This window comes from Podarcis cretensis, assembly GCF_951804945.1.
Source record: "Podarcis cretensis genome assembly, chromosome: 2".
NCBI lineage: Eukaryota > Metazoa > Chordata > Lepidosauria > Squamata > Lacertidae > Podarcis > Podarcis cretensis.
The window spans coordinates 86,132,705-86,157,279 of record NC_137171.1 but is presented as its reverse complement, the minus strand read 5'-3'; the positions used below and the strand labels follow the sequence as shown (position 1 = coordinate 86,157,279).

General features: G+C 41.1%; 1 protein-coding gene across 4 annotated transcripts in view; it reads left to right on the top strand.

The window, feature by feature from the left end:
- Window positions 1–4,373: 4,373 nt before the first annotated feature.
- The window catches only part of EEFSEC (eukaryotic elongation factor, selenocysteine-tRNA specific), a 153,722-nt gene continuing 133,520 nt past the window's right edge, over window positions 4,374–24,575 (top strand). For 3 of the 4 annotated variants that reach the window (XM_079964555.1, XM_079964556.1, XM_079964557.1), the window contains exons 1-2: window positions 4,374–4,400; window positions 5,932–6,343. In XM_079964555.1, the coding sequence (XP_079820681.1) occupies window positions 6,034–6,343 (310 nt within the window). In that variant the 5' untranslated portion in view covers window positions 4,374–4,400; window positions 5,932–6,033. Of the gene's footprint in view, window positions 4,401–5,931; window positions 6,344–8,729; window positions 8,787–24,575 lie in introns of those variants that run through there. The other variant, XM_079964558.1, reaches the window with a different exon arrangement.

Here is a 24,575-nt window from a genome sequence, read left to right as displayed (position 1 = left end):
CTGGGACGGCTTCTATAAATATGGGACTGTCCCTGGAAAATAGGGACACTTGGAGGTTCTGCTCTCAATATTATTTCAGACCACACAAGTTATTGTTCATATGCAAAGTGAAGCTTTGAACAGCTTATTCAAGGACCAAAAAGAACTAAAATATAATTAAAATTAAAATAACCAACACTCCCTGCCTCGAGACATCCATTGTGCGCTATTTTTGGTGCCTGCTTAAAACTTTTTTACTTAGGCAATGTGCATTTATTTCATAAAATAAAATGTGTGTATTTATTTCATAAAATATTTATTTTATGAAAATGTATTTATTTCCAGATGTGTATTTATTTCATAAAATTTATTTAATAAAATTAGAAATTAGATGCTTTATGTCTTTTTAGCTATTGCCAAATGTACATCTTTGAATGTTTCAGATACCTGTTTTTAAATTTATCAATAATATTAATGTTTTATTTTATATTTTTGTAAACTGCTCAGAGGCTTTTACAATTATTATAACTTTTTTTGTTAAATAAAACTAACACTGATGTAGTTATAATACACCATCATAAAAAATACTGAAGCCTAATACTCTCCTTGCTCTTGACTGAGTATACCATTTATACTGAAGAGAAACCACGGAGGGAAGTAGGATTACTTTAGAAGGCAAACATAAAACCATTTCTCTGCATTGTCAACACGTTATTAAGAGAGGGCTTTTTTGTTTCTTTACTTAAAGCATTTAGGTATAACTCAATATTCCACTAACCAGAAAAATAATACGACTATGAAAATTTGACCTATTAGTCTTCAGGTTTAATCAACTAACTTTGCCAACTTCTCGTATGCGTACCAACCCATGGGGTGGAGGGGAAGGAAAAGTTGTCTGAACAGCCAGTCTGCTTTTTAGCACAGACGTCATGTGATACCCAAGGAGGGAGCTGGAGACTTCAGAGTAGTTTTTTTAAAATAGACTAAACGTTTGAGATTACAGGACGTAGCCTAGTTTCACACAAGCTTCCAAATTTCAGTGGGACATGCTGAACGCTGAAATTGTCAAATAGTATATTATTTTTGGAGAGAGGAAAATGTGCAAGTCTGTGAATGACCTTTACATTTTTAACCCATCCCAAAGGTCTGACTTCCTGCCCTTGCTCCCATGAGGTTTTGTAAACTCTAGCAATTAATAGCAACATTTTGTGAAGGAGCAGTTTAATGTATAGAAAAGGAAATTGGAGCAATGGGTGTTACATCTAATTAACAAAAGAGGGGGGAAATGTTTTTGTGCCCTCTTCTGTTTCTTTATTTATGAAGTGCAAAGGGTTGTATTTTTGTAACCTTACCAATAGCAAGTTGGGGGTTATTCCCCACCCCACATGCAGGGGTATCTTTCCTGGAGGTCCAAGAAAATGAACTGGAATGTTCCCAGCCTTCTTAAAATAGGAATGTTGTATGTGTAATACATATATCTTTACTTCCAATTCAGCAACAACAATAACAGTACAAAAAAGGTACATTATCAATTTAATTTATTCACGTTTACTAACTGCCTTAAGTTCCAGTTTAATTTTTTGAATTCAGAATGCACTTTTCATGTTCATGGGCCCTCATACTATTGATACAATTGTGCATTTGTTTCATTTTAGCAATGTTCACCAGTTTCAGACAAACAAAGTTTTCCAAACCTTACAGAAAATAAATCATAAGCCCCTGGGCCAAACCACAGGGGCCTGCCTTTTCCCAAACACAGGGTAATATAGGTCCCAGGATATGGTCTGAAGGTACATGAACCAACTACTGTATTTTTCTGGAGCTAAACAGCGCCTAAGTTAGCAACTGCCTAGGATGCACATGTACACCACCTTGGCTTCCATGGTAGAAGACTGCATATAAATGAAAGAAAATGTAAAAATAAATGTATAAAGTCCCCTTAGTTGGTAATTATTTGGCTTACATGCCAGCAAATGAAAGGTTGTGAATTCATACAAATCCACTGAAGTAAAGAACTGAGGTAACAAACCTCTTATTTTCCTTTAGGTTGGCTTCTTTACCACTACTGAGCTGTTAATTTAGATATTGGCATTTTATGGATTGTTTTTCCTAGCAGTCCTTTTATGATTACTGAATTTCTTACAAATGCATGTAGCTATCCATATCTATCATCTATCTATCTGTCTGTCTGTCTATCTATTTATCTATCTATCTCTATCTATCATCTATCTATCTGTCTGCAAATGTAAACAGGGGCCTATGTTCATAGGAAGGAGTACTGTTTTTGTGTTGAAGCTCGATATTCACTCTGTGGGAATTAAATGTGGTATTAATGTTTCTAGGACAGCTAGCGGCCTAAAGATTGGATAGAGGAAGGGGAGCCACTCCAGGAAGCATGGCAAGCAGCAGCCACTCTTCAGCTTATTGCAACGTGGAAAACCCTTCTACGAAGCAGAAAAGATAGACTACAGCATGAGCCACCTTTTTCGAACATAACAAAATAAGGTAAGCAGCAGGCAGCCCCTGCCCAACATGCATGCATATCCACAGTGTGGAAGAAACCCTGCCTTTTCCCTAACCTTTCTTAAGAACTTTTATAGAGGTTGGCACAGACCTCTATAAAAAGCCTTTATGGATTCCATGATCTCTCTCTTCTCATACCATCTGGACCCCACGCATCAGTCCCCACATAACAGCACTGTCATTATGCACGACAGCGGGGAACTCCTGACTATGCCTAATATACTCTTTTCATGCCAGCATTGCATTCTTCCTGGTTTGTGCTCTGGTAAGAGGACTGTATTCTCTGCCTTGTTCCATCACAGTAAACAGAACAGCCCCCTCTAACATTGCACATACAAAGTTGTTCAAGGTGAACAGCAGGTGTGAGAGCTGCTGCGGACTTCAGAACGGCTGGGTCTGTGAGGAGGAAGAAATACATACTTTGTTTTATCAACAGTTTTTTATTTTACTGAATTTTCCAAAACGAAGCAAAAGCGTATAGTCAAACGATACAAACTAAATCAAGATGTGTTCTATGCATACAATCAAGTGGGAGAAGGGGAAGGCAGGGGAATGTCTAGATCTATATGAGTCCACGCATCAGGGAAATTCTCATCTTTACTAAAGAACGTCACCTCATATGCCGCCAACTGAGGGGAATAAAGGAAACACACACACACACATTCTTAACTAGGGGAGGAATGCTCCCTCCCTCCATAGTTCTCTCCTACAACACAACACTAGGGCTGGATTTAGGTTTGATGAGGCCCTAAGCTATGGAAGTTAATGGGGCCCTTTATATGCCCAGCTGTCCTCTGTCAACAACAAATTGTTACTGTTTTTTGTGTTGAATATATGCTATATGGTAATTTATGGACCTAATAGGTATCTAAAGCCATTTGCACATAACAAAATAGGTATTTTATCATGCAGAATGTAGGCACCCTATATATAGAAATGAGCAAACCAGTGATATTTTAGTGAGCAGGCTAGCAGGCGGGGCCTATTACTTACATCATAGGAGCCTACACAACACAAAACACTGTTGCTGGTTTTATTTACAGCATGTTGATTTTATTTGTGTTTTATCTTATATTTTGGAAATATACATCCAGGTTTTTTTCTTCCTTTAATTTTTTGGGGGCCCTCCAAGAGAGTGGGGCCCTAAGCTATAGCTTGTTCAGTTTATACGTAAATCCGGCACACACACACGCACTTAAGCATTACCCGGCTGTTTGCGCCACTCTCCCTAACAGCGTGGGCAATCCCAGTGGGCAGCTTTGAGGCGCCCTTCTGGCCCCGCTAAATTTCCTTGTGCAGACCCCCAAAATTTGGCTTGTTCCTCTCCTGACATTTCCCCACAGACGCCTCTCTCCCTGCTTGGGGTCTCCCCCTCGCCCCCCACCCTGGAAATGAATTTCCCACTAGCATTTCCAGGCCAGGCGCAGAAAGCGGGGGGGGGGTAGGGGCTTAGCAACCCCCCCGGCCGGGGAAACACAAAAGCCGGTTCGTCTTGCCGCGCGCAAGAAGGTAAAACTATCTCCGCAATAACTTATTTGCTCCCTCTCCTCTGCGTCAAGCTCCGTCTCCAAGACAGGACGGGGGCGGGGCGGGGAGGAAGGAGGAGGCTTTGCTCTGGAGGACACCCTATTTCCCCCTCCCTTTCCTCCAATTTCCTTCCTCTCTAGGAATCCGCCTCTTTCGCTTCTTTTAACCCTCTGTGAGCCAAAAGCGGCGAACTCTCGCTGCCACTTACTTTCCCAGCAAGCGGGCGGGTGCATTCGCAGGGATACCGGAAGCGGAGGCAACGCGGGGCGGAAGAGGAGTGAGAAGCCTGCAGGGGGCGTGGGCTGGGGGCGGAGGGTTGAGTGAGTAGATTAGGCTTAGGCAAGGGAAAGCAAACCGCAGGAGCGTGGCCGGTAAGCGAATTTAGGGCTGTATTTATTTGTGTGTGTTTGTATGTGTGCCTTAACTTCGGATTTTCCCAGGGATCAGGGGAATCCGAATTGACTGTAAAAAAAAAAGAAGAAAAGCCAAAACAGAAAACCATGAGGTTGGATGCTGCATCAGGGAAACGTGATGAGGACACCCACAAAACTGAGGCTCAGGCAGCCTCCAGTGCACAGTCAATGCACACGAAAGCCCCGGGTGGATAAGCCCCATGGGAGTCCCTTTCTGCACCTCCAGGGTGGGAGGGGGGAGGAGACATGAATCATTGTAACGCGTGAAAGAAAAACCAGCCCCCTTTTTTACCTGAATGGTAAGGGTGAAGGGTGGCGGGAGAGAAAGTAGTAAGGGTCTCTCCCCGCCTCCCGAGCCCTGACAGTGCACCTGAGGACGGCACTTCCCAATCTGGTGCCCAGCATTCCCCCCCCCCATTCCAGCCATAATAATAATGATAATAATAATAATAATAATAATAATAATAATAATTTATTTATACCCCGCCCATCTGGCTGGGTTTCCCCAGCTAGCATTTTTGACTGAAGTTTCATTTTATAGATTTAAGTGATTTTTTAAATTGTATTTTTAAACCGCTTAGAGACTTGTAGTTAAGCGGTGTGCATGTTGTTTAATTTAAATAAATAAGAAACTTAGGAAGCCACCTTAGACTGACACTGTGTACACACTCTTGTTTCCTTCTGCTCTAATGCACCCACACCACTGGTGTTTGAAGACGTCTGTACATGTGACATCATCCACACAATTCTTATCCTGCAGTTTCTTGGAAAATAATTTCCAGCTTCCACCTGGTTTTAAAGTGTAAACCGCAATTGTTTTGCGGTTAGGCTGAGGTGTGTACATTGCAGACCACTGTTGCACAGGTGCGGATGACAGCGCATGCATAGATGACAACCTCATGAATAGGAGCTGAGGGGTTGCTTTACGAAAAAGACAATGGTGCATTGGGTGAAGACATCCCTGCCCCCTCTCTGCTGTGTACAACACCATGCAAATGTGAATTGAAGTGCAGCAGGGGGAAAGGAACTCGCTGCATTTTAGCCACTAATGTGTACACAGCCTAGATCAGACCATAAGTCCCTCTAGCTCAGTATTATCTATTCAGACTGCCAGTAACATTCTGACAGGTGACATTCCCAGCCCTACCTGGAGATGCCAGAGACTGAACCTGAGAATAAAAAGATTCTCCACCACTGAACTATGGTCCTTCCTCTAAGAGGAACTCCAAATGGTTTGTGCTGCAGTCCCCGTCATCCTTTGGCCATGCATTCTTGGGCTGTTGGGAAAGGCCAGTCTAGGTCGATGTTGTGTGCATAGTAATGTGGCATTTCATTTTAGAATATGGAGAGAATGTAAGGTAATTTGTACAGCTGGGTGTCATTGGGGAACTGCTTTGTATTCAGGATCCTTATAGCAGAGCGAAGCAGAACTTCCTACTCATTCCCACAGCTCACCCACCACTTTTAAAAATTATTGTTTGTTTTACAGTTTCCTGCGATTGGAACAGTCCCAACCTGGCCTGTGTTGTCACGGGGTGGTGTTGCAAGCAGGACTGCCTTGAAAGAGAAAAGAACTGCTTTCAAGACATCCATGGCCGGTGCAGCTGCTACTCCCCCTGTCCCAAAGCCCAGCACCTCTCATCGACTGAATATAAATGTTGGTGTCCTGGGCCACATCGACAGTGGCAAGACTGCTCTCGCGCGGGCCCTTAGCACTGTTGGTTCCACTGCTGCCTTTGACCGAGCCCCGCAGAGCCGAGCTCGGGGAATCACCCTGGACTTGGGCTTCTCCTGCCTCTGTACAGAGTTGCCTCCACACCTGGGAACCGAGCCTGGCGAGCTCCAACTGACCCTGGTGGATTGCCCAGGACATGCCTCCCTTATTCGCACCATTATTGGAGGTAAGAGGCAGACAGAGGCAGAACTGCCAGGGGTGGGTGGGTTGCCTGCCTGTGCTCTGCAAAGACTGTATACTGATTGTGGTAGGGGACTGGTTCAACCTCCTTGTCCCCCTCAGCTCAAAGCTCCCTGTCATTCCACCACTTACAGAGACAGAGTGAGCAAGCAAGCAAGCAGAGGCAATCGTTTGCATTTCTTCTTTCTGGTTGCTTGGCAGGACCTGCAATAGCAAACCTTCCTCGCCAAGTGGTTGGAGGAAGTTGCTGTGCCGTTGTTTTTGCAGGAGCCGTTTTGCCCTTGTGATGTTATGGTGGAGAGGGTTGAATGTGTGGCTTGCTTGCATGCCTGTGCAAGGAAGGAAGGTAAATTGGGTATGGGTGGGAGGACTAGGCTTTTCTCCCCAATGTGCTCCTGTTAGTGCAAAAAGTTGCCCTCCACCACACACTTGGTAGTCAAATTGGCATGTGAGGTTCTTACTACGTGTAAAAGTGAAGCACATTTCTCTCTTTTACAAAAATAGAGCATAGATGATGGCTGGCTGTGGATGGCTGATAAGAACAAAAAGCAATTGCAATTAAAATAATTTTAAACTTAATGTTTAATGTACTTGTATAGTTCCTTTCCTTGTACAAAATAGTGTTTTGTGACTGACAGCAAAGGAAATTGTGCCTGAAAGCTCTCCAGTTACTATTGTGAGTGTGTGTTTTTCCAATTCATTCTGTTTGGCAGGTTTTAAGATGCACAGTTTAGGGTAGCATGAAAAATGTCCTGAAAGTGAATTTGGCTGCATTTCCCACATTCGTTATTTGCAAGGTGCCCTGCTAAAGGCAGAGGGATAAATTGTTCTGGGATTGTGGCCTTGATCCAGCAATTTTCATTCATTCATTCATTCTGCATAAAGTGATTAGTAAAGGTAAGATATTGTTCTGCCTAGTAATTAATATTGTCTAGAGAAGCACTCCTCAGTGTTTCGCCTTTGAAGAATTGTATTTGTTGTTGTGTCTGGCCTTCTTCATGGTGGCACCCTGGTTTTGGACCTCCATGCTCCTTGATACTCATCTGGCTCCTCTGTTGTAGCACTTTCGTTGCCAGCTAAAAACACGGATGATTCAGTCAAGTGTTCAGCCCTTTTCTGAAATTTACTCAGCTGTGAGGGGTGATGTATGATGTGGTTTTATATTGATCTTTAGGGGTTTTTCTGCTACCCAATCTGCTATTCCGGCAAGAGGGCAGGGTGCAAATAAATGTGGCACCTCAGTAAAATGTGGCACTTCAGTAAAATGACTACTTTGATCACAGACACAGGTGGAGCAACCAGAGATTTTAAAAATTATATTTACATGCATATACAGGTTCTGGATGTTTGTTAGTTTGTTTGTTTCATTTATTAGTGGCTTGCCGTGAAAAATCCTGAAGCAATTTAACAATAAAAATATCAACAATAAAAGTTTATTTAAAATACAGACTTGGATAAAAATCTTCACTTAAAAGGCTTGTTGGAAAAGGAAAGTCTTCAATTGGTTCTGGAAAGATAATAGAGATGGCACCTGTTTAAAAATTATATTTCCATTTCAGTCCTGGTTCTGAATGACACGATCTGTTTTGCAATCTGTATACCAAAGCTGATCAGTGTTGTGAAACATTTTTGATAGGCACTTCATCAAATGAAGATTGCTGTTACTTCATTGGTGGAAAAAGGCCTGCTTAAATGCAGATGCCCGTAATCTGATGTGCCTTATAGAGAAATAGCTTGTTTGGTTTTCAGCGGGATGTCAAGATTGTTTATTTTGCATATAGAACTAAAGGTTCTTTGTTTTAAAAGGTTTTTGTGTATAGGTGTTCAATCACATTCTCACACAAGTTGGTTGAATTGTATGAATGCTTCTCAGGGTGGCAGTTTTTTGCTTGAAGTTTTAAACTAAAATTATATCCGATAAAATAACGTTATGTCAAGATAGTTTTGCTAAATGAATTTTGTATAGCAGGATCAATCCTATTATGCTGGGCAATATCTGACCTTGTAGGTACTTTGCAAGAGAACACACTAAAACTTAAGGATAAAACTTTTATGTTTTAATAAATGCAGAATATTTGAACAGTAACAAAACAGAAGAGGAATGGAAGATGGAAGTCATATTTCATTCTCTGTGCTTACATTTTTCTTAGAGACTTTGCCCTTGAAAACAAAGCATATCATGTTTTAAATCAAAATAATTTTTTACCTACATGCTAGGAATAGAGAATGCTACAGATCGTTCCACCCCTGACATTTCTAAAAGGTTGGGCGGTAAGATTAAGTTGGTAGTCAAGGTTGGATTTAAATGGTGGGTTTGGACTCCAGTTTCCTCTTCACTGCATGTCTATCAAAGTTTTTTGTTTGTTTTTAAGATACACTTTAAATGGCCAGTGCTAAAGTGTATTCCAAGACCAGGCATGACTGTCAAGGTAAGGTGTTCTAGCCAGTCCCGTTTTCATAATTGTTCTGCACATTCTTGCAAAATGTCTGCATCTCTCCAATTAGGTGCTGAGCAGTTTCTGCTAGAGTTCAGTGATAGGGGAAGCCTGCTGAGAGGTTATACAAGTTAATCTTTCAGAGGAAATCCAATCCCCATATTTTATTTTAAGGCCACTCTGCGTAGCAAAGTAGTTTAACAAGTAGCAGATTTTTTACTTGCTGATAGTTAATTTCATGCCCTACAAAGGGTCAGCGCACTAATACAGGAGAACATGATTACTTCACCTTACCCTTTCTTCCCTCCTGCCCCCCACACACAGAGCACTGCCTGCGGAACTGTTTGTTTTAGGTTAAACTGTTTTTAAGATGCCCGTTGTTTTTGCTGACTTTGTATTAGCCGAGAGAGCTTCTGCAAGAGGAGATCAAGAATATATATTGCCTTTTGTTCTTCATGGAAGTACGAAAGCCGGAATAGACTTTCAGTGTTTTAATTCGAAAGCTCCTGCTTGATCCAGATTGTCTAAACCTGTGGGAGGAACGGAGACGAACTTGTAGTTTTGTAATTCCTTACACTTGTCTGAACCTTTGACCTTTTTACTTTTGACCGGAGCTTCATTGTCACCATTTGTCCCTGCAGCTCGTTTCAAAGACGGCTGCCTACAAGTGTCTGTTTCCACTTTGCTGCTGTGTTCTTTTAAGGAAGGGTATTAATTCATACCTGATACATTGAAGGGCCAAGACTTTTGAACTCTTGCAAGGGCTGGTGGGGAGTGGCGGGGAGGAGGAGAAGCTGAATACAGCAAAAGTGGATTTTGCTGATGCAAATAACTACTGTTAAAGTCATGGAAGATCAAGAAAATTGTGGAGTTATTACTACTGCCTCAGTCCCCCCCCCTTATTTATATTATTTGTAAGATTACCATAGTAGGCTTCCTGGTTTTATCTAAATACCTGCGTTCAGCCTATCGAACTGTCCTCCCTAATCAAATCATTATTGGCCTACATATCCAATCATTTATAATTAGGGTGTTAGAAATGATGGAATCGTCCCCCTCACTCATACAGAGAAGGGCAACAGCTGATCTCGTTCTTCTTTTGTAGTTAGCATCATGATGAAAATGGCCCATCTTAGGCTCCTTTTTTGCATTTTCAGCATAGACTAAATTTCTACAGGCTACTGGAACTGTAAAATATGTCTCATGGAGAAGGACCATAGCTCAGTGATTGAGCATCTGCCTTGCAGCCTTGCATGCAAAAGGATCAGAGCTGGGAAGAGCTACTACCTGAAACCCTGGAGAACAACAGCCAATCAGAATAGACAGTACTATGCTAGATAGATCAATGGTCCAAATCAGTAGAAGGCAGCATATCTATTGTCATCTGTAGAAAATGTCTGTGTGAAGAAATGGGCTAGCGAAATACAGTGCTACCTTGGGTTACATACGCTTCAGGTTACATACGCTTCAGGTTTCAGACTCCGCTAACCCAGAAATAGTACCTCGGGTTAAGAACTTTACTTCAGGATGAGAACAGAAATCGTGCTTTGGTGGCGCAGCGGCAGCGGGAGGCCCCATTAGCTAAAGTGGTGCTTCAGGTTAAGAACAGTTTCAGGTTAAGAACAGACCTCTGGAACGAATTAAGTTCTTAACCCGAGGTACCACTGTATTACCTTTGAAAACAAAATGGAAAAAATCATTTTAAAAAGGTCTGAAATTCTGCTAATGTGCCATTTGACATTTTCAAGGCGTTTATTTGAAACAAGTTCAGTGTGCTTCTGATTGGAGGCAGATCTATGTAGAGAACTGTTGGAAAAAAGAGAAATAAACATGTGCATTCCTCTGTAGGACCAAACTAGTTGTTAGGCAGCAAACACAGGACTTAAAAATGGAGTCACTGTTTATTTCCTGAAAAACAGTGTAGAAGGAGTGTGATTTTTCAGGTGAGTGATAGCATGTGTCCTTAATTCCCTGTGCCTTCTGCTTTTGCCTTCCATGTACCCCTTTCCCAAATTGACTTGTTCTCAATTCACTCTTTGTCATCTAAAATTGAGGAGACTGCAGAGGGAATGTGACAGGCAAGGAAGTGGTCAAGCACCCTACTTTGCCAATTTTCTCTGTGGAAATCATAACCCACTCCAGCTCATGTTTTCTGCCAGTCGCTTAGTTCAGTCCTTTTTGAAATGAAACACCTCTTCAAGAGTGCAGTCCTAAATGCATTTACAGGGGAGTAAGCCCCAGTGAATGAACAGCAGTGAAACCTGTTTCTGAGTAATCACACATAGGCTTGCTCTGCTCTGTTGCAATCTTGTGCAGACACACTTTAGAGTAAGCAGGCTGTAAAATGCATTTCCCATTTATCAACACTGTGGTTGGGCCAGAGTTTCTGTTTTGCGTTTTGTCTGTTTTTAACTTGTAATACATATTCCTTGCTGCCTAAAACAAAAATGGATGAATATATAGAAATCTACTGTTGGCATTACTCATTTACCTTTAAAAAGCATACAAAATCCTTCTGCTCAATATGCTAGTGCACAAGAGGGCAGTGTTTGCTTGCAAAGTAGGATCTTTAGGATAGATGTGTAGGGTAACAGGTCACTGAATTAGAATTGGGAGAAAATAAAATGAAGGGCTGCATAGCTTGAAGTTCAAACTCTAATTCCGGTTCTCCTTTTCAATGACCCCCACCTCCCTTACTTGATTTAAAACAAAAAGTGGAGGACACTCTGTCTGATGAATTTCCTCTTTAAAGTATGCTGTTAACCTTGTCTGGAGTCCAAGCACCTCTCTTTTCATGGGAGAAAGAATCATGTCTTATGCTTCATTATGTAAATACTAGGTAGTGTGACTACTAAGTCACTTCTAAGTCTACTAAGTCACACTCAGAGAAGACTAATTGAAAGTCAACCTAAGGTAGTCATTACTAACTTAATTCCGTTGATTTGAATATGTCCGTTCTGAATATGACATAGTAGTTGGATACTACCCATCACTGTTGTGGTGCAAAAATATTTGTTAGTTAGGAAAATAAATCGGCTGCTCTTCTTTCACTTGCAGATAAGGGGTCCATATGTTTAATATATGTTTATTTGAGGGTTTAATATATGCAATATCTGATTTGTGAAATTAGTGCAAGTTGCAGCATTTAGTACAGTACTGTTGCATGCATTGATGTGTTAGGGAACATCCCCTTATAGTCATAGCAGAAATAAACAAAAGAGAGATAATTAAACACCATAACTCCCAATTGCCTTCTGACTCTCCGCATCCCCTCATATTGCGTTTTTGGTTCTAAGGCCTTCAAGTAAGCTAACAGCAGTAGAATTTAGCAGTGGCATGATGACTGTAGTGTAAAATATCCTTGGACTTCTTACATGTTAAAACCATGAGGGGGAAGGGGGGAAGGGAGAAAACTGGAAGATATATAAATTCACAAGTAGTAATGGCCCCACTCTATTCAGTTTAAGAAGGATATTGATGCACTGAGACCCATCCAAAGGAGAACAACAAAAAGAATGAGGGGTTAGGAGATCAAATCCTTTGAGGAAATATTGAAGGAATTCTGTATGTTTAGCCTGGAAAAGAGATGATTGGGAGGTGACATGATAGCCATCTTCAAATACATAGACAGCTTTGAGGATCTTCCTTACAATCAAGTGGTATATCAGTTTTATGAAATGAATAAAATAAATATGTGAAGGACTGTCATATGAATCAAATTTGTTTTCTCTTGCTGCTCCAGGGCGTAAGACTCAATATAGTGGTACCTCAGGTTAAGAACTTAATTCATTCCGGAGGTCCGTTCTTCACCTGAAACTGTTCTTAACCTGAGGTACCACTTTAGCTAATGGGGCTTTCCACTGCCGCCACGTCGCCACCGCCACACGATTTCTGTTCTCATCCTGAAGCAAAGTTCTTAACCCGAAGTACTATTTCTGGGTTGGCGGAGTCTGTAACCTGAAGCATCTGTAACCTGAAGCGTCTGTAACCCAAGGTACCACTGTAACAACAACAACAACAACAACAACAATAACAACAACAACAATAACAACAACCAGTTTCAAAATACAAGAAAGGGTTTTAAAATATTTATTTATTTTCACTACCTGCGTGAAATATCTCTGGTTGGAAAATAATAATAAGATAATAATAATAGAATATAAAATCTTAGCTACAACAAAAAAGAGCACACTGAACACCCCCCTGTTTAAAAACTGAGAGACCCATACTACATAAATCGTACCAATGGTCTGGTTAAGCAGAAATTTCTCCCCGGTGCTGAAAAGACCATACTGTGCTGTTGGACACATTTCTAGAGCATGGCCTCTGAAGCAGATCTTAATACAGTGGTACCTCGAGTTACAAACGCCTCAGGTTACAAACGCTTCAGGTTACAAACTCCGCTAACCTGGAAGAGCTACCTCGAGTTGAGAACTTTGCCTCAGGATGAGAACGGAAATTGTGTGCCAGTGGAGCAGCGGCAGCAAGAGGCCCCATTAGCGAAAGCACACCTCTAGTTAAGAACAGTTTCAGGTTAAGAATGGACCTCCGGAACAAATTAAGTTCGTAACTAGAGGTACCACTGTATTTGTGTAGGTAAATATGGAAAAGGCCAAACTATGGGAAGAACTTCCTGATGGTATGCGGTTGTTGTTTTTTTAAATAGGAGAATGGACTGCTTTGGAAGTTGTTGGACTCTCCTTCAGTAGACATTTCTAAGCAACAGCTGGATGCCCTCTGAGGGAAGCTGTGGCAGCAAATTTCCTGCATCAGCAGGGAGACAGATTATATGACTTTTGAGATCTTTTCCAACTCTATGATTCTGCATTTGTTGGTGAAGACATATTGTCTGCCTTACTACAGTGTCTTAAAAATGGCTATTCCAGAAGTCCCCCTCGTTAGATTCATTAAGTTAATTTGTGCCAAGTGCAAAGCATATCTGATTGCACTAAGATGTTTCTTATATACTCCAATAGCTTTTAAAGTACAAACTGAGTATGTGTTTAATATAGTATACCTCCAGAATTCTGTCTAATATAGTAGTAATTATATTATTGTTATTCTACCCCCCCCCCCATTACAGATAATTCCAACAGGATCTAGGGGCACACTTTTCCCTAAACAGAGTTTTCTAGGCAGAGATCCAGCTTTTGGGCCTGTTCTTATGTAGACGGCATTCCAACTCCTTTTTTTACATTTATTCCAGATTGCGTACCTTTTTGTTTCCAAGAGACCTCCATTTTGAGACAGCCATGAGCAAGCCAGGGAGAGGAGAATCAAACCTTCTCAGTGATAATTTTCAGTTGGCTTCTTGCATGTATAGTGTACCTTGGATTGCATCCTATAATGGAGAAAATTGAGTGAGATTCCTGCAATGAAAAACAAGAACTGCCCAGAGGATAGATATGATGGGAAAGATATTGTATATTCTGTGAGAAAATGTTTTCTGTGCTGTCTGTAAATTTCAGACTAAATAGCCATTCTGAAGTACCGCTTTTCTAAACAGTTTGCTTCCGTAAGCATTACAGGCAGAGTAAATACCAATAATTCCCGTTCCCCATGTTCTTATCTGCACTTCTACCAAAATGTTCTCGCGCAGCCTATCTAATCTTTTCAAGTGAACATCAAATGATTAGTGTCGGGTCCCAATTTGAATTATGATTTCTGTTTCAAGCCCAAGCTGATTAGTTCTGTGTTAGATTGTGATTATCAGCATTACCAGTATCTGGCATGGCTGCAGCCCACCATAAGCTTATTTGTGTGTTTGTGTGCAAGTGTAAGACAAACAGGCACATGCCTATGACTATTAGAAGAGTTTGGTTAGAAACTACTGTTCGTAGGTATTTTACTATTACTGTAATATGAATTTTTGCAGATGGTGACTGATGTGAACTACAGGCTTTCAATCTTAGTAGGATTAGCACATCTCTTCAGCTTGCTTTCCGAAACACCCCCCTCCCTCTGCATTGATAGTTTATTGGGTGCAAGCCTTTAATTTGGTCTTCTTCTTGGGGAAGCTGGAAAACGGAATCTCCTAAAGGATAATCTTATCTGTGATGCCCCAAAGAAGAAGTTTTTATTCCTGCATCTGCTTTCAGGTTATTCTTTTCTCTGGCTTTAATGAGACATCCTTTGATCTCCGGTCCCCTAATCTAGAGTAAGAAATAGGCAATGTTATTGAACCACCTTTTGCTGATGAAAGCACATGCAGGCTTTGGTGTCGCTCGGTGCTTTTTCATTCCAAGCTTTAATACATTCGCTTGGAAGTAAGCTTCGTGAAGAACTGTTCCGTGGTAGCGTGGTTAGCATCGTACTGCTTGTCAGGCAGAAATGAAAAGCAGATGCCATTGGTTTATTTTGCTTTGCTTACAGATGGCAACCAAATAGGCAGTGCTGTTTTTCTAGAAAAAGAGGTGCTGCAACTCACTACAAACACCTCCCTCCTTCTCTTAGAATGGCAATGGTGCCCACCTGAGAGTTGCCGGACTTTAGCAAATTCCGGCTGGGAAAAAAATCCCTGCTCATAGGCTTTGTAAAGCTTTCTATTCCAGGCTTGTAAACAGTTCCTTCTTTGGTTGCATGAATACAGAAAGAATCTTCTTTTGTAAGAAGGAAAGAAGAAGAAGACAGCCCAGCAGGTGACAGGGTTGGAAGCTTTTGTAAACTACAAAACAATCCCTCCACACCCTGCTTTCAGTAAACCTGTGACACGTTGATGACTTACATGAACCTGTGCAGATAGATGGATTTTTTTACTGTTGTGCACTTTATTGGAAGGTTGTTTTGGTATTTTCTACATGAACATATGTGAAGACTTAAGTTGTGTCTGCACATGAGCTTTGGGAAGCATGTGCATGAAAGAGCCTATTTTTTGTCGCTGTCGCTGTTTTTGTTCTTTAAGTGTACTTTCGCTAAACAAAGTCCACCCCTTATTTCCATGGTGGTGCATTGTATTTCACTGGACAAGAAAGTCTTCAGAAGTAAGGAAAGACTGCTTTGGAACAAAAGAAAGAAATCGTGCTGTGTCCGGGCACGTATGTTATGTACAAATGGGAGCACTACAGATTCCTTATATTAGACAGCTGTTTTCTAAAGACAAAGCACAGTCTCTAGCTGACCGATGTTGTCATTGGGTCTTCCCCACCCCCATCCTCAGAGCAATTTTATCTCCATTGAGAGACCCCCTAAACCCATTGGCAGGTCCATGGCCTGTGTTTAAATCTCATGCTTGGGCGAAATTCTAATGAGGGTAATTGTTTCCTCTTTTCAAGTCTGTGGTCCCCTCATTAAAGACCAATACGGAAATTATGCATTTCTGTTGTAAAGCGGGAGGTCACAATTACCTGAACCTGTGGTTGACTTTGGAGGATTCTGAGTGGTGTTCGGGCAGCGGTTATCCACTCTGACATTCTAGTATGTGAAATGATTTAAAGCGTGGCTTTTAAACAGGCAAATAACTACCGCTGGTATGCCTCAATCTGCTATGGCATTTGCTTACTGCTGTTGTAGCATCTTGACTACTATTGGAGAAGGGCCATGATGACTATGCATGGTTTGGTTTCAGTATAACCAAGTGTGGAATAGTGAACAAGGGTTTACACCACAGGGTTGGGCTTCTGGAGGAGTTTGTACCTACGTGTTGGTCTATGAATTATTACAGTAGGAGCAAAAGTGTGGAATAATACTGTGAATGAATGTTGAGCTTCTGTTGCATTTGGGTCCCTCATATACAACGACTTCCATAGTACTAGTGGTTTGATAGTATTAAATTTTGCAGAAGCACACGAGCTCCAAAAGTATACTTTTTATTCTTGTGGCACTGGATATAGAGAGGAAATGTATGGATGAAACAACATAGTATGCTTTTCCAGAACCCAAAATTGATTTACCGGTATATGGTAAGCCAGCAGTTTCAGTGCATTTTGTTTCATTATGTGATATTCCTCTCTGCATTTCCGCCAGATTTGCAGGGGGGTGGGGCTTACAAGAAGTTAAAGTTTCAATAAAGCAAATACATTAATGCAAGTATTAAACCATTACAATCTATAAAATAAACGCAACGTGGCATAACAGAAATGCAGAGAAGGTTTAGGAACTTGGGAACATAAGAAGGCCTTTGCAGGTCATTGATTGGATGCCATTGTCCAATAGTACTCTTTCCCCTGGGCCCAGGCCTTGGGTAACGGGGGCACCTGAAGAAGGAACATGGCCGAACATTTTAGTTCATGAGCAGGTAAATGTGAAGGCAACTGGTTCTTAGGGATCCCAGTCCCAAGCTCTGAAGGGCTTTAAAGGTTGAAATTAGTACTTTGAAATGAGCCTTGAATAAACTGGAGCCAGCAGAGTTAATGAAGCACAGATATAATGTGGTCATAGCGTCCAATTACAGCTATCTTTCTTTCCACCATTAATGTTTGCACACCTTAGTTGGTAGAGCATGAGGCTCTTAATCTCAGGGCCATAGGCTTGAGCCCCACTTAGGTCAAAAGATTCCTGTATTGCAGGGAGTTGGACAAGATGACCCTTCCATCTCTACAGTTCTATGATTCCATGATTTTACATACTTCAAATGCTTTCTCCTTATCAGTTCACATACTTGGATTTCTTACTTTTTTAAAACTTGAATTAGCATAGATTCACTGCTTACAAAACAAAAACAAAAGCTCTAATAATGGAAGATATCTCCGTAGTGATGAATACAGTATTATGTGGGGAAGAAAACAAACTGGAGCATGAAGATTGCTGTGGAAATTAACTGCTTGTGGCATAGAGTGTCCGTCTCCTCAGTTGCAGTCAGGTTATGAAAGAAACCCTTCTAGTTGGATACTACTTAAGAAGCAGTGATAACACTCTAAAGTCATGTGTCCTACTGAAGTATCATAGGAGGAGTAACCGACTTGGATTCCTGCATTCTTTTCCCCCTTGTGCTTCCTGAAAAGCCTCTCCAGAAGTTGGGGAATTATCCTGAGCTGCAGTGGGAAGGAGGAATCACCCAAGGTTGGGTGGAGGCAGCATGTGCAAGCAGAGCTTTCCTCATGCAAGGTGCTTCCCCCCCAATTTTGGATGCTTCCCCTCTCGCCCGCATTGCTCTGTGCTCTATCTCATTCTGTTCAGGAGGTCCTCTGACCTTCTGGAGAGGCATTTCATTGGTGGTGTGGAGCACAGAGGGTTTATTCTTTGCAAATATAAGACATTTTTAACATCTGGGGCTCATATGGGTCAAAATCTAACCATGCATGCCCATGGAAAAGAAGGCATTGTGCACTTAGCTCCACTTTCATCTCAGGGCCATGGGTTTGAGCCCCACCATGGGCTCCCCACCTTTAGCTCCACTTTGGACCATGGCTATAATAAAGTGCCTACAGCAATTCTCTGGGTTGATGCAGTACTTATGGGAAATGCAGATTGTGATCTTTTTTTAGTTGCAGTATCTGCCAAGAGCCACATATAGTCAGTCAAAGCGGAATACAATTAAAGCAGCAATAGAAAGGTTGTATGTACTATACAGCTTCTGGAAAACCTGGATACGGGGTTAAAAACCAGACAATTGAAAGCGGTGATGTGAATATCATAAAAACAATTTTTCAGAAATAATGTCTCTCTGGTTTCATGCAGACAAAGGTGGTTTCCTATACAACAACTGATATGAAGATGTTTGCATGTGCAGTCCTCTGGTGAGGATTGCACATAAAAGTAAAACTAAAAAAGTAAAACACACACACACACCAGAGTTTTAATTGCCTCTGGACTTTTATATCCTTGACCACCCATGCTGCGCTATTTTGTTATACTAATTAGCTCTGCCCTGTTAAGGCAATGGGAGATGTTAGAGCTCTTGGCTTTCACAGGAGAGGCATTCCAATTTTCACGAAAAGGTTTTGAATGATACTTTTATCTTGTCATGCATGCTGTGTCTGCCAATTTGATCTTATGAGAGGACTAGGTGCAATCCAGAAACTTCTCACTTGGCAGAATGTCCATGAAAGGCATTGGGCTTGTTCCATATTAAACAGTTTGTTGGTTGCGGCTTTAGATCTTTATTAATTGAATTCCAAACGATGAGTTTGAATTGAAATTTCCCTTCAGGAAGGGAAAGAGAGTACATTGGTAGCAGTAACACAATGAAATAATCCATATTTTGAGTCCCATTCTTGGTATTTTGGAACATACTTTCCATTTGAAATCATGTCACTCTGATGGCTCTAGATGTTTCTTGCTTCTATTTATATTACAAAATAAACAACCCACATTTAATTGTGTCAAAATTGCTGGTTAAATAGGTTCTTCCTCTTGAATTTGTTATTCCCTTCCATAATATTTCAGTTCCTTTTCTTCTAAGTATCTGGGTTGTACAAGATCACCAGATGCTGCTGCTGAATGATAGATTTGTAGAGTTGGAAAGGGACCACAAGGGTCATCTAGTCCAACCTCCTGCAACGCAGGAATCTTTTGCCCTTCTTTCACTTGTGTAGGGCACCTCCACATGTGCCCTATGATATAAATAATCAGCTGTGCTGCCATGGCTGAATCTGCATAGGATTGGTAGTTGATCACGGCTAAGATTTGTACACTTACATGTCCCAAACTGAATAACTTTCCATATAGACTGGAAGGTTCTGCAAGATTAAGTGAAATACGCTTCATAATGGACTCATTTAAATGGTCTCAATGTAATATACAAGCTATGCTGCTAAGTTAGAAGCCTTACAAGAATAATTACAAAGCTCTTAAGGCATTCTTAGTTTTAAAAAGGGTTATGAATTTTTCTTTGTAGGATGCCTTGTGGAAGGGAGTGAGGAGAGGGGGTGTTATTGGTTTGTGTTTTTTTTGGTTTTTTGTGTTCTTGTTTTTATCATGTGTTTTGTGTTTTAGACTGTATTTTTATGTTGTGAACTGCCCTGAGATCTACAGATTAAGAGTGGTATAAAAATTTAATTATTATTAATAATTATTATTATTATTTGCTGTACAGTGTGTCTGTAAGTTGCTCAGCCTTTCCTCATTCAATCCAGATCAGATAATGATTTAATTACAACTATGCTACTGTAGAGATTTGGCATTTTTATCCTATTTTTCTTGTATATGCAATTTTCAGTGCATTTTCTTAACTCTACAAATATGTTATAGGAGGCTTAGAGAAGCAAACAGGCTTTTTGATGAGGAGAACAAATGGCAGGCATCTATTCAACATGATTGCAAGAACACTGCAAGTGCAAGTTTGCGTAGGATTTCCTGAACGCTTTTGTAATGCTGTCATAGTAGTTAAGCAATAAGAAAATATAGCAATTAATTGTTCTTAGTTCTTGGTTCATAAGTTTATTGTTCTGGCCAAAGGCCATGACAAACTTGTAGCAATAATAATAATAAAAATTGTACAGAACATCCATCCATAATACAAGCCAACATCCATGATGTAAGAGAGAGAAGATGTCAGAGACACCAACAAGTTTAAATCTAGCTTGATTTCAGATTAAACATCCATATCACCAAAACAGCTTACAGCGATTTTATCTAACTCATTTTGTAACTGCTATTATAGCTACTGAAGTACTTGAACTTGATGCTGATATGGAACAAAAAAGGTGCAATACAATACAAGGACTGGTAAACAACTTTCTCTGATGTAATATTTGACTATAATAAAAGTTATCACAATTCCTAATCAATTTTGGGAACTGTAATCTTACCCTTCTTTGATGGAGCCCCAGGGGGGTCTATAGCTTCAGCAAGGTTGTTGCACCATGTGCCTTCAGCCCATGCCCTGGCCCTAAAGGCTTGAACTAGGGGTCTTCTTCAAGTATTTGGCCGAAGTGATATTTTTTCATATGATTTTTCTAAAGACATTTTAGCAGGTTGTTTCTTGCCTGCCCACCACACAAGGGTGTGGTATCCCTCTTTGGCATAATAGGGAGTGAAGCACACAGATAGAAAATAAGCTAAGTCTGTAATTGACAACCCACCTCAATTCTTGCAAAAAAGTGGAAGTTGTGTAGCGAAACCAGCCTTTTAGTATAAGGCATTTCAGGGGATCTTGAAGTATACATGTATGATATATTGTACAGTGGTACCTCGAGTTACAAATGCTTCGGATTACAACACTTCGGGTTACAAACTCCGCTAACCTGGAAGTAGTACCTCGGGTTGCGAACTTTGTCCCAGGATGAGAACGGAAATCGAGCAGTGGCGGCGTGGCAGCAGCGGGAGGCCCCATTTGCAAAAGCGCGCCTCAGGTTAAGAACAGTTTTGGGTTAAGAACGGACCTCCGGAACAAATTAAGTTTGTAACCCGAGGTACCACTGTATGTTGCTTAAGTGATATCCTGCCAAGTATAATAATAATAATAATAATAATAATAATAATAATAATAATAATAATAATATATTATTTGTACCCCGCCCATCTGGCTGGGTTTCCCCAGCCACTCTGGGCGGCTTCCATAGAAACCAAAAATACACTAAAATATCACAGATTAAAAACTTCCCTGAACAGGGCTGCCTTAAGATGTCTTCTGAATGTCAGGTAGTTATTTATCGCTTTGACATCTGATGGGAGGGCGTTCCACAGGGCAGGTGCCACTACCGAGAAGGCCCTCTGCCTGGTTCCCTGTAGCTTTGCTTCTCACAATGAGGGAACCGCCAGAAGGCCCTCGGCCCTGGACCTTAGCGTCCGGGCAGAACGATGGGGGTGGAGACGCTCCTTCAGGTATACTGTGCCCTATAGATTTGGGTGCATATCTGAATGTCCGTTGCCTGACACAGAATTTTGGAACCTTTGTTTGAACCAGCAGGGCAGTTTTGTTGTGACTCTCAGGAGGCAATGGCCTTAGTTCTCAGTAAGTTTCATTTTATTTTGATAGAGGGGAAGGAAATATATATATTCTTGTTACAGTTTTTGGATGTGAATGAGTAAAATCTGTTTGAATTGTTCCTCATAAAGAGCCTCATATATACCGGTACCCATTATAGAAGAGAACAAAGTGTTCAATGAATGGGAAATATGAGACACTGGTTAAGGGAGAATGTGATTAAAGGAGTAATGTTTGCAAAACTAATTTAAGTAAATTTTAGGGGTCAAGCAGAGCATAGCAGTGTATAAAAAGTAACTGATGTCAGTTCAGCTGAAATGCCACATAAGGCTTTGCCATAGAGCGGTTTGCAGTAACCAGCTTGATGAAATCTTGAAAGTTGGTAGTAGAGTAAAGCACATTGATGTCAAATGCCAGTTTGCCCTGCAGCAGGAAAAATAATTAACAGATTAATTTTCCAAAAATAAATGTATTCATGGGCACACTTTTTTCCTCCTCCATATGGAAATGAGACTGCATGCTTCTTGAGAGTCTCTCAGCTGTTACATCTTTTGCCCTCTGTGCTTTTATGTACCAAAAACTTGAGCTTAAGCAACTGCTTGTTTCTACATATCCAAGCTCATTTGGTGGTTTCAGCATTTCATTAAAAGCGATCAGTACTCTTTAATTAAACATAATTTTATCTTAGCAAAGCATTTGCTGTTAGGGGCTGTTGTTGGTTTATTGAATTTGGCCCACACTTAGCTATTTCAGCAGGTTTCCTTGTCTGAAAACAATTAATATTCAACGATGTTCGAGTGAGTTGAGGAAGCAGGAATGTTGCTCCATCAGTATTCCCCCCCCCCCCATTTACTTGTCCCTTTTGGAAGGTAGTCAGAGATTCCAGTGGAAGCTTCCAAAGAGCCAAGGTCTTTAACCAATTCTGTTAGCATATCAACCTGGCTGACTGAGATGTTTAAAGGTCTTTGGATGATCACAATCATATTAATATTTATTAAACCACAACTCTAGTTACCCTGTTGTGATCAGTGTTTGATCAAGGGTGCAATCCAGATGGAGTCAGGTGTCCCTGTCTCATTGAAACTGAAGAATACAGGCACTTGTGCCCTGTAGATTTCAGATATTTGTGTATTTTACTTTATGATTATATTTAATGATGTTTTAATGTTTTTATTGTACACCCCCATGAATTTTTAAAATGAGCTGGTGGTTTAGAATTTTTCATTTATTTATAAGAATAATGTAACTCCTGGACTGTACTTTGACCAGCTTTAAGAGTAGTAAAAAAACCCTATTTTTTAATGTAGATTTTGTAGATGCATTTTAAATAAAAGGACACACTCTACTTATGTAAAAACATGCTGATTCCCGGACCATCCGTGGGCCGGATTTAGAAGGCGATTGGGTTGGATCCGGCCCCCGTGCCTTAGTTTGCCTACCCATGCTCTTGGGCTTGCCAATCAGAAGGTCAGCAGTTCGAATCCCTGCGATGGGGTGAGCTCCCGTTTCTCTGTCCCAGCTCCTGCCAGCCTAGCAGTTAGAAAGCATGCCAGTGCAAGTAGATAAATAGGTACTGCTGTGGTGGGAAGGTAAACGGCGTTTCCATGCGCTCTGGCTCCCATCACGCCAGGAGTGGTTTAGTCATGCTCGCCACATGACCCAGAAAGCTGTCTGTGGACAAACGCCGGCTCCCTTGGTCTGGAAGCGAGATGAGCACCGCAACCCCAGAGTCGCCTTTGACTGGACTTAACCGTCCAGGGGTCCTTTACCTTTACCTTCCCTTCCCCTGCAACCTTCCGTACTCCTATTCATGAAGCTGCCATCTGCATGTGCACAATGACTGTTTTAGATGTATAGCTTAACGCAGAATGAATGTGACTTAGGTTTTCCTTTCAGATTGAAGCTGTTTTGAGGGGAAGAACACCAAACAGTGTAGTATTTCTTAAGAAACTACAGGATAAATCTGTATAGTGGGTAACGTGTGTACTGTACATGGATTCAAAAGGCATCAGTGGGAGCACCCTGGAGCCAGTGTAAAAGGTAACATGTACAAAGCCATAGTATTCTCACAATAGTAAACTTGCCAGCGTTCTTGGAGAAGCCATTATTATTAATTCTATTTTAGAGCCATTTTAGAAGATGGACACAATCCATTCGAAAATTCTCCTGCTTAAACCCTGTTATAAATAGGCACGTGCTGCTACCTTCCTTGCAAGGTACGGCAGGCTGCTTTTGTGCAGCTGACTTGCAGGTAGAACTGCCAGTACAATTTTATGCCAAATCTGAGCTGTGTGTAAGAGCATGTGCAAGAAAGAGCTCATCCGAAATGGCGCAAAAAGAAAATGTATTTTCCAACTAACCTTACAGCTGATATTACAAACAGTTTGGGACTTGTTGGAGCACAGGTAAACAAGCAGCAACATGGGCAGAGACAAAGACATTGGGAAAATTTATTATTTCTATCTCTGGAGTGTCAGGAGAGGGTCTGGCCAGCAGAGAAGGGACTCAGCCAGTCTTGTGGAAATTTGCTCTACTTGAGGCACCTGAAATTTGTTATAAACGCAGAGAGGATTTGGCAGTTAATACTTGCCAACAAACCAGTGAAGTGGTACAAGAGGCATGAATGGGAACAGTCTCCTTGTTGGTTCCGTCTGATGCGGTAACACCATCTTCTGTATTAAGAGAGAATGTTTGGGGTGTGTCTTGTTCACTTATCTTCAATGGTGTGGAAAGTTCCTGGGGGGAAAGTAGGATAAATATTTAACAAATAAAATTACTTAAAGGATCAGTAGGGTTACAGCTGGTTCTTTGGCTGCAAACTGTATTTCAGCAAATCACATCCTTTGTGGTAGAGATGTAGATTACATAGGATGAAGGGTCTTTGCATGATTCAGAGTAGTGAATAAGCTCTGTGATTTAGTAGATGCTTCAGCCAAGATGCTTCTGAAGTGTCAGTGAGTGCGAAGGCTGGTCAGTTA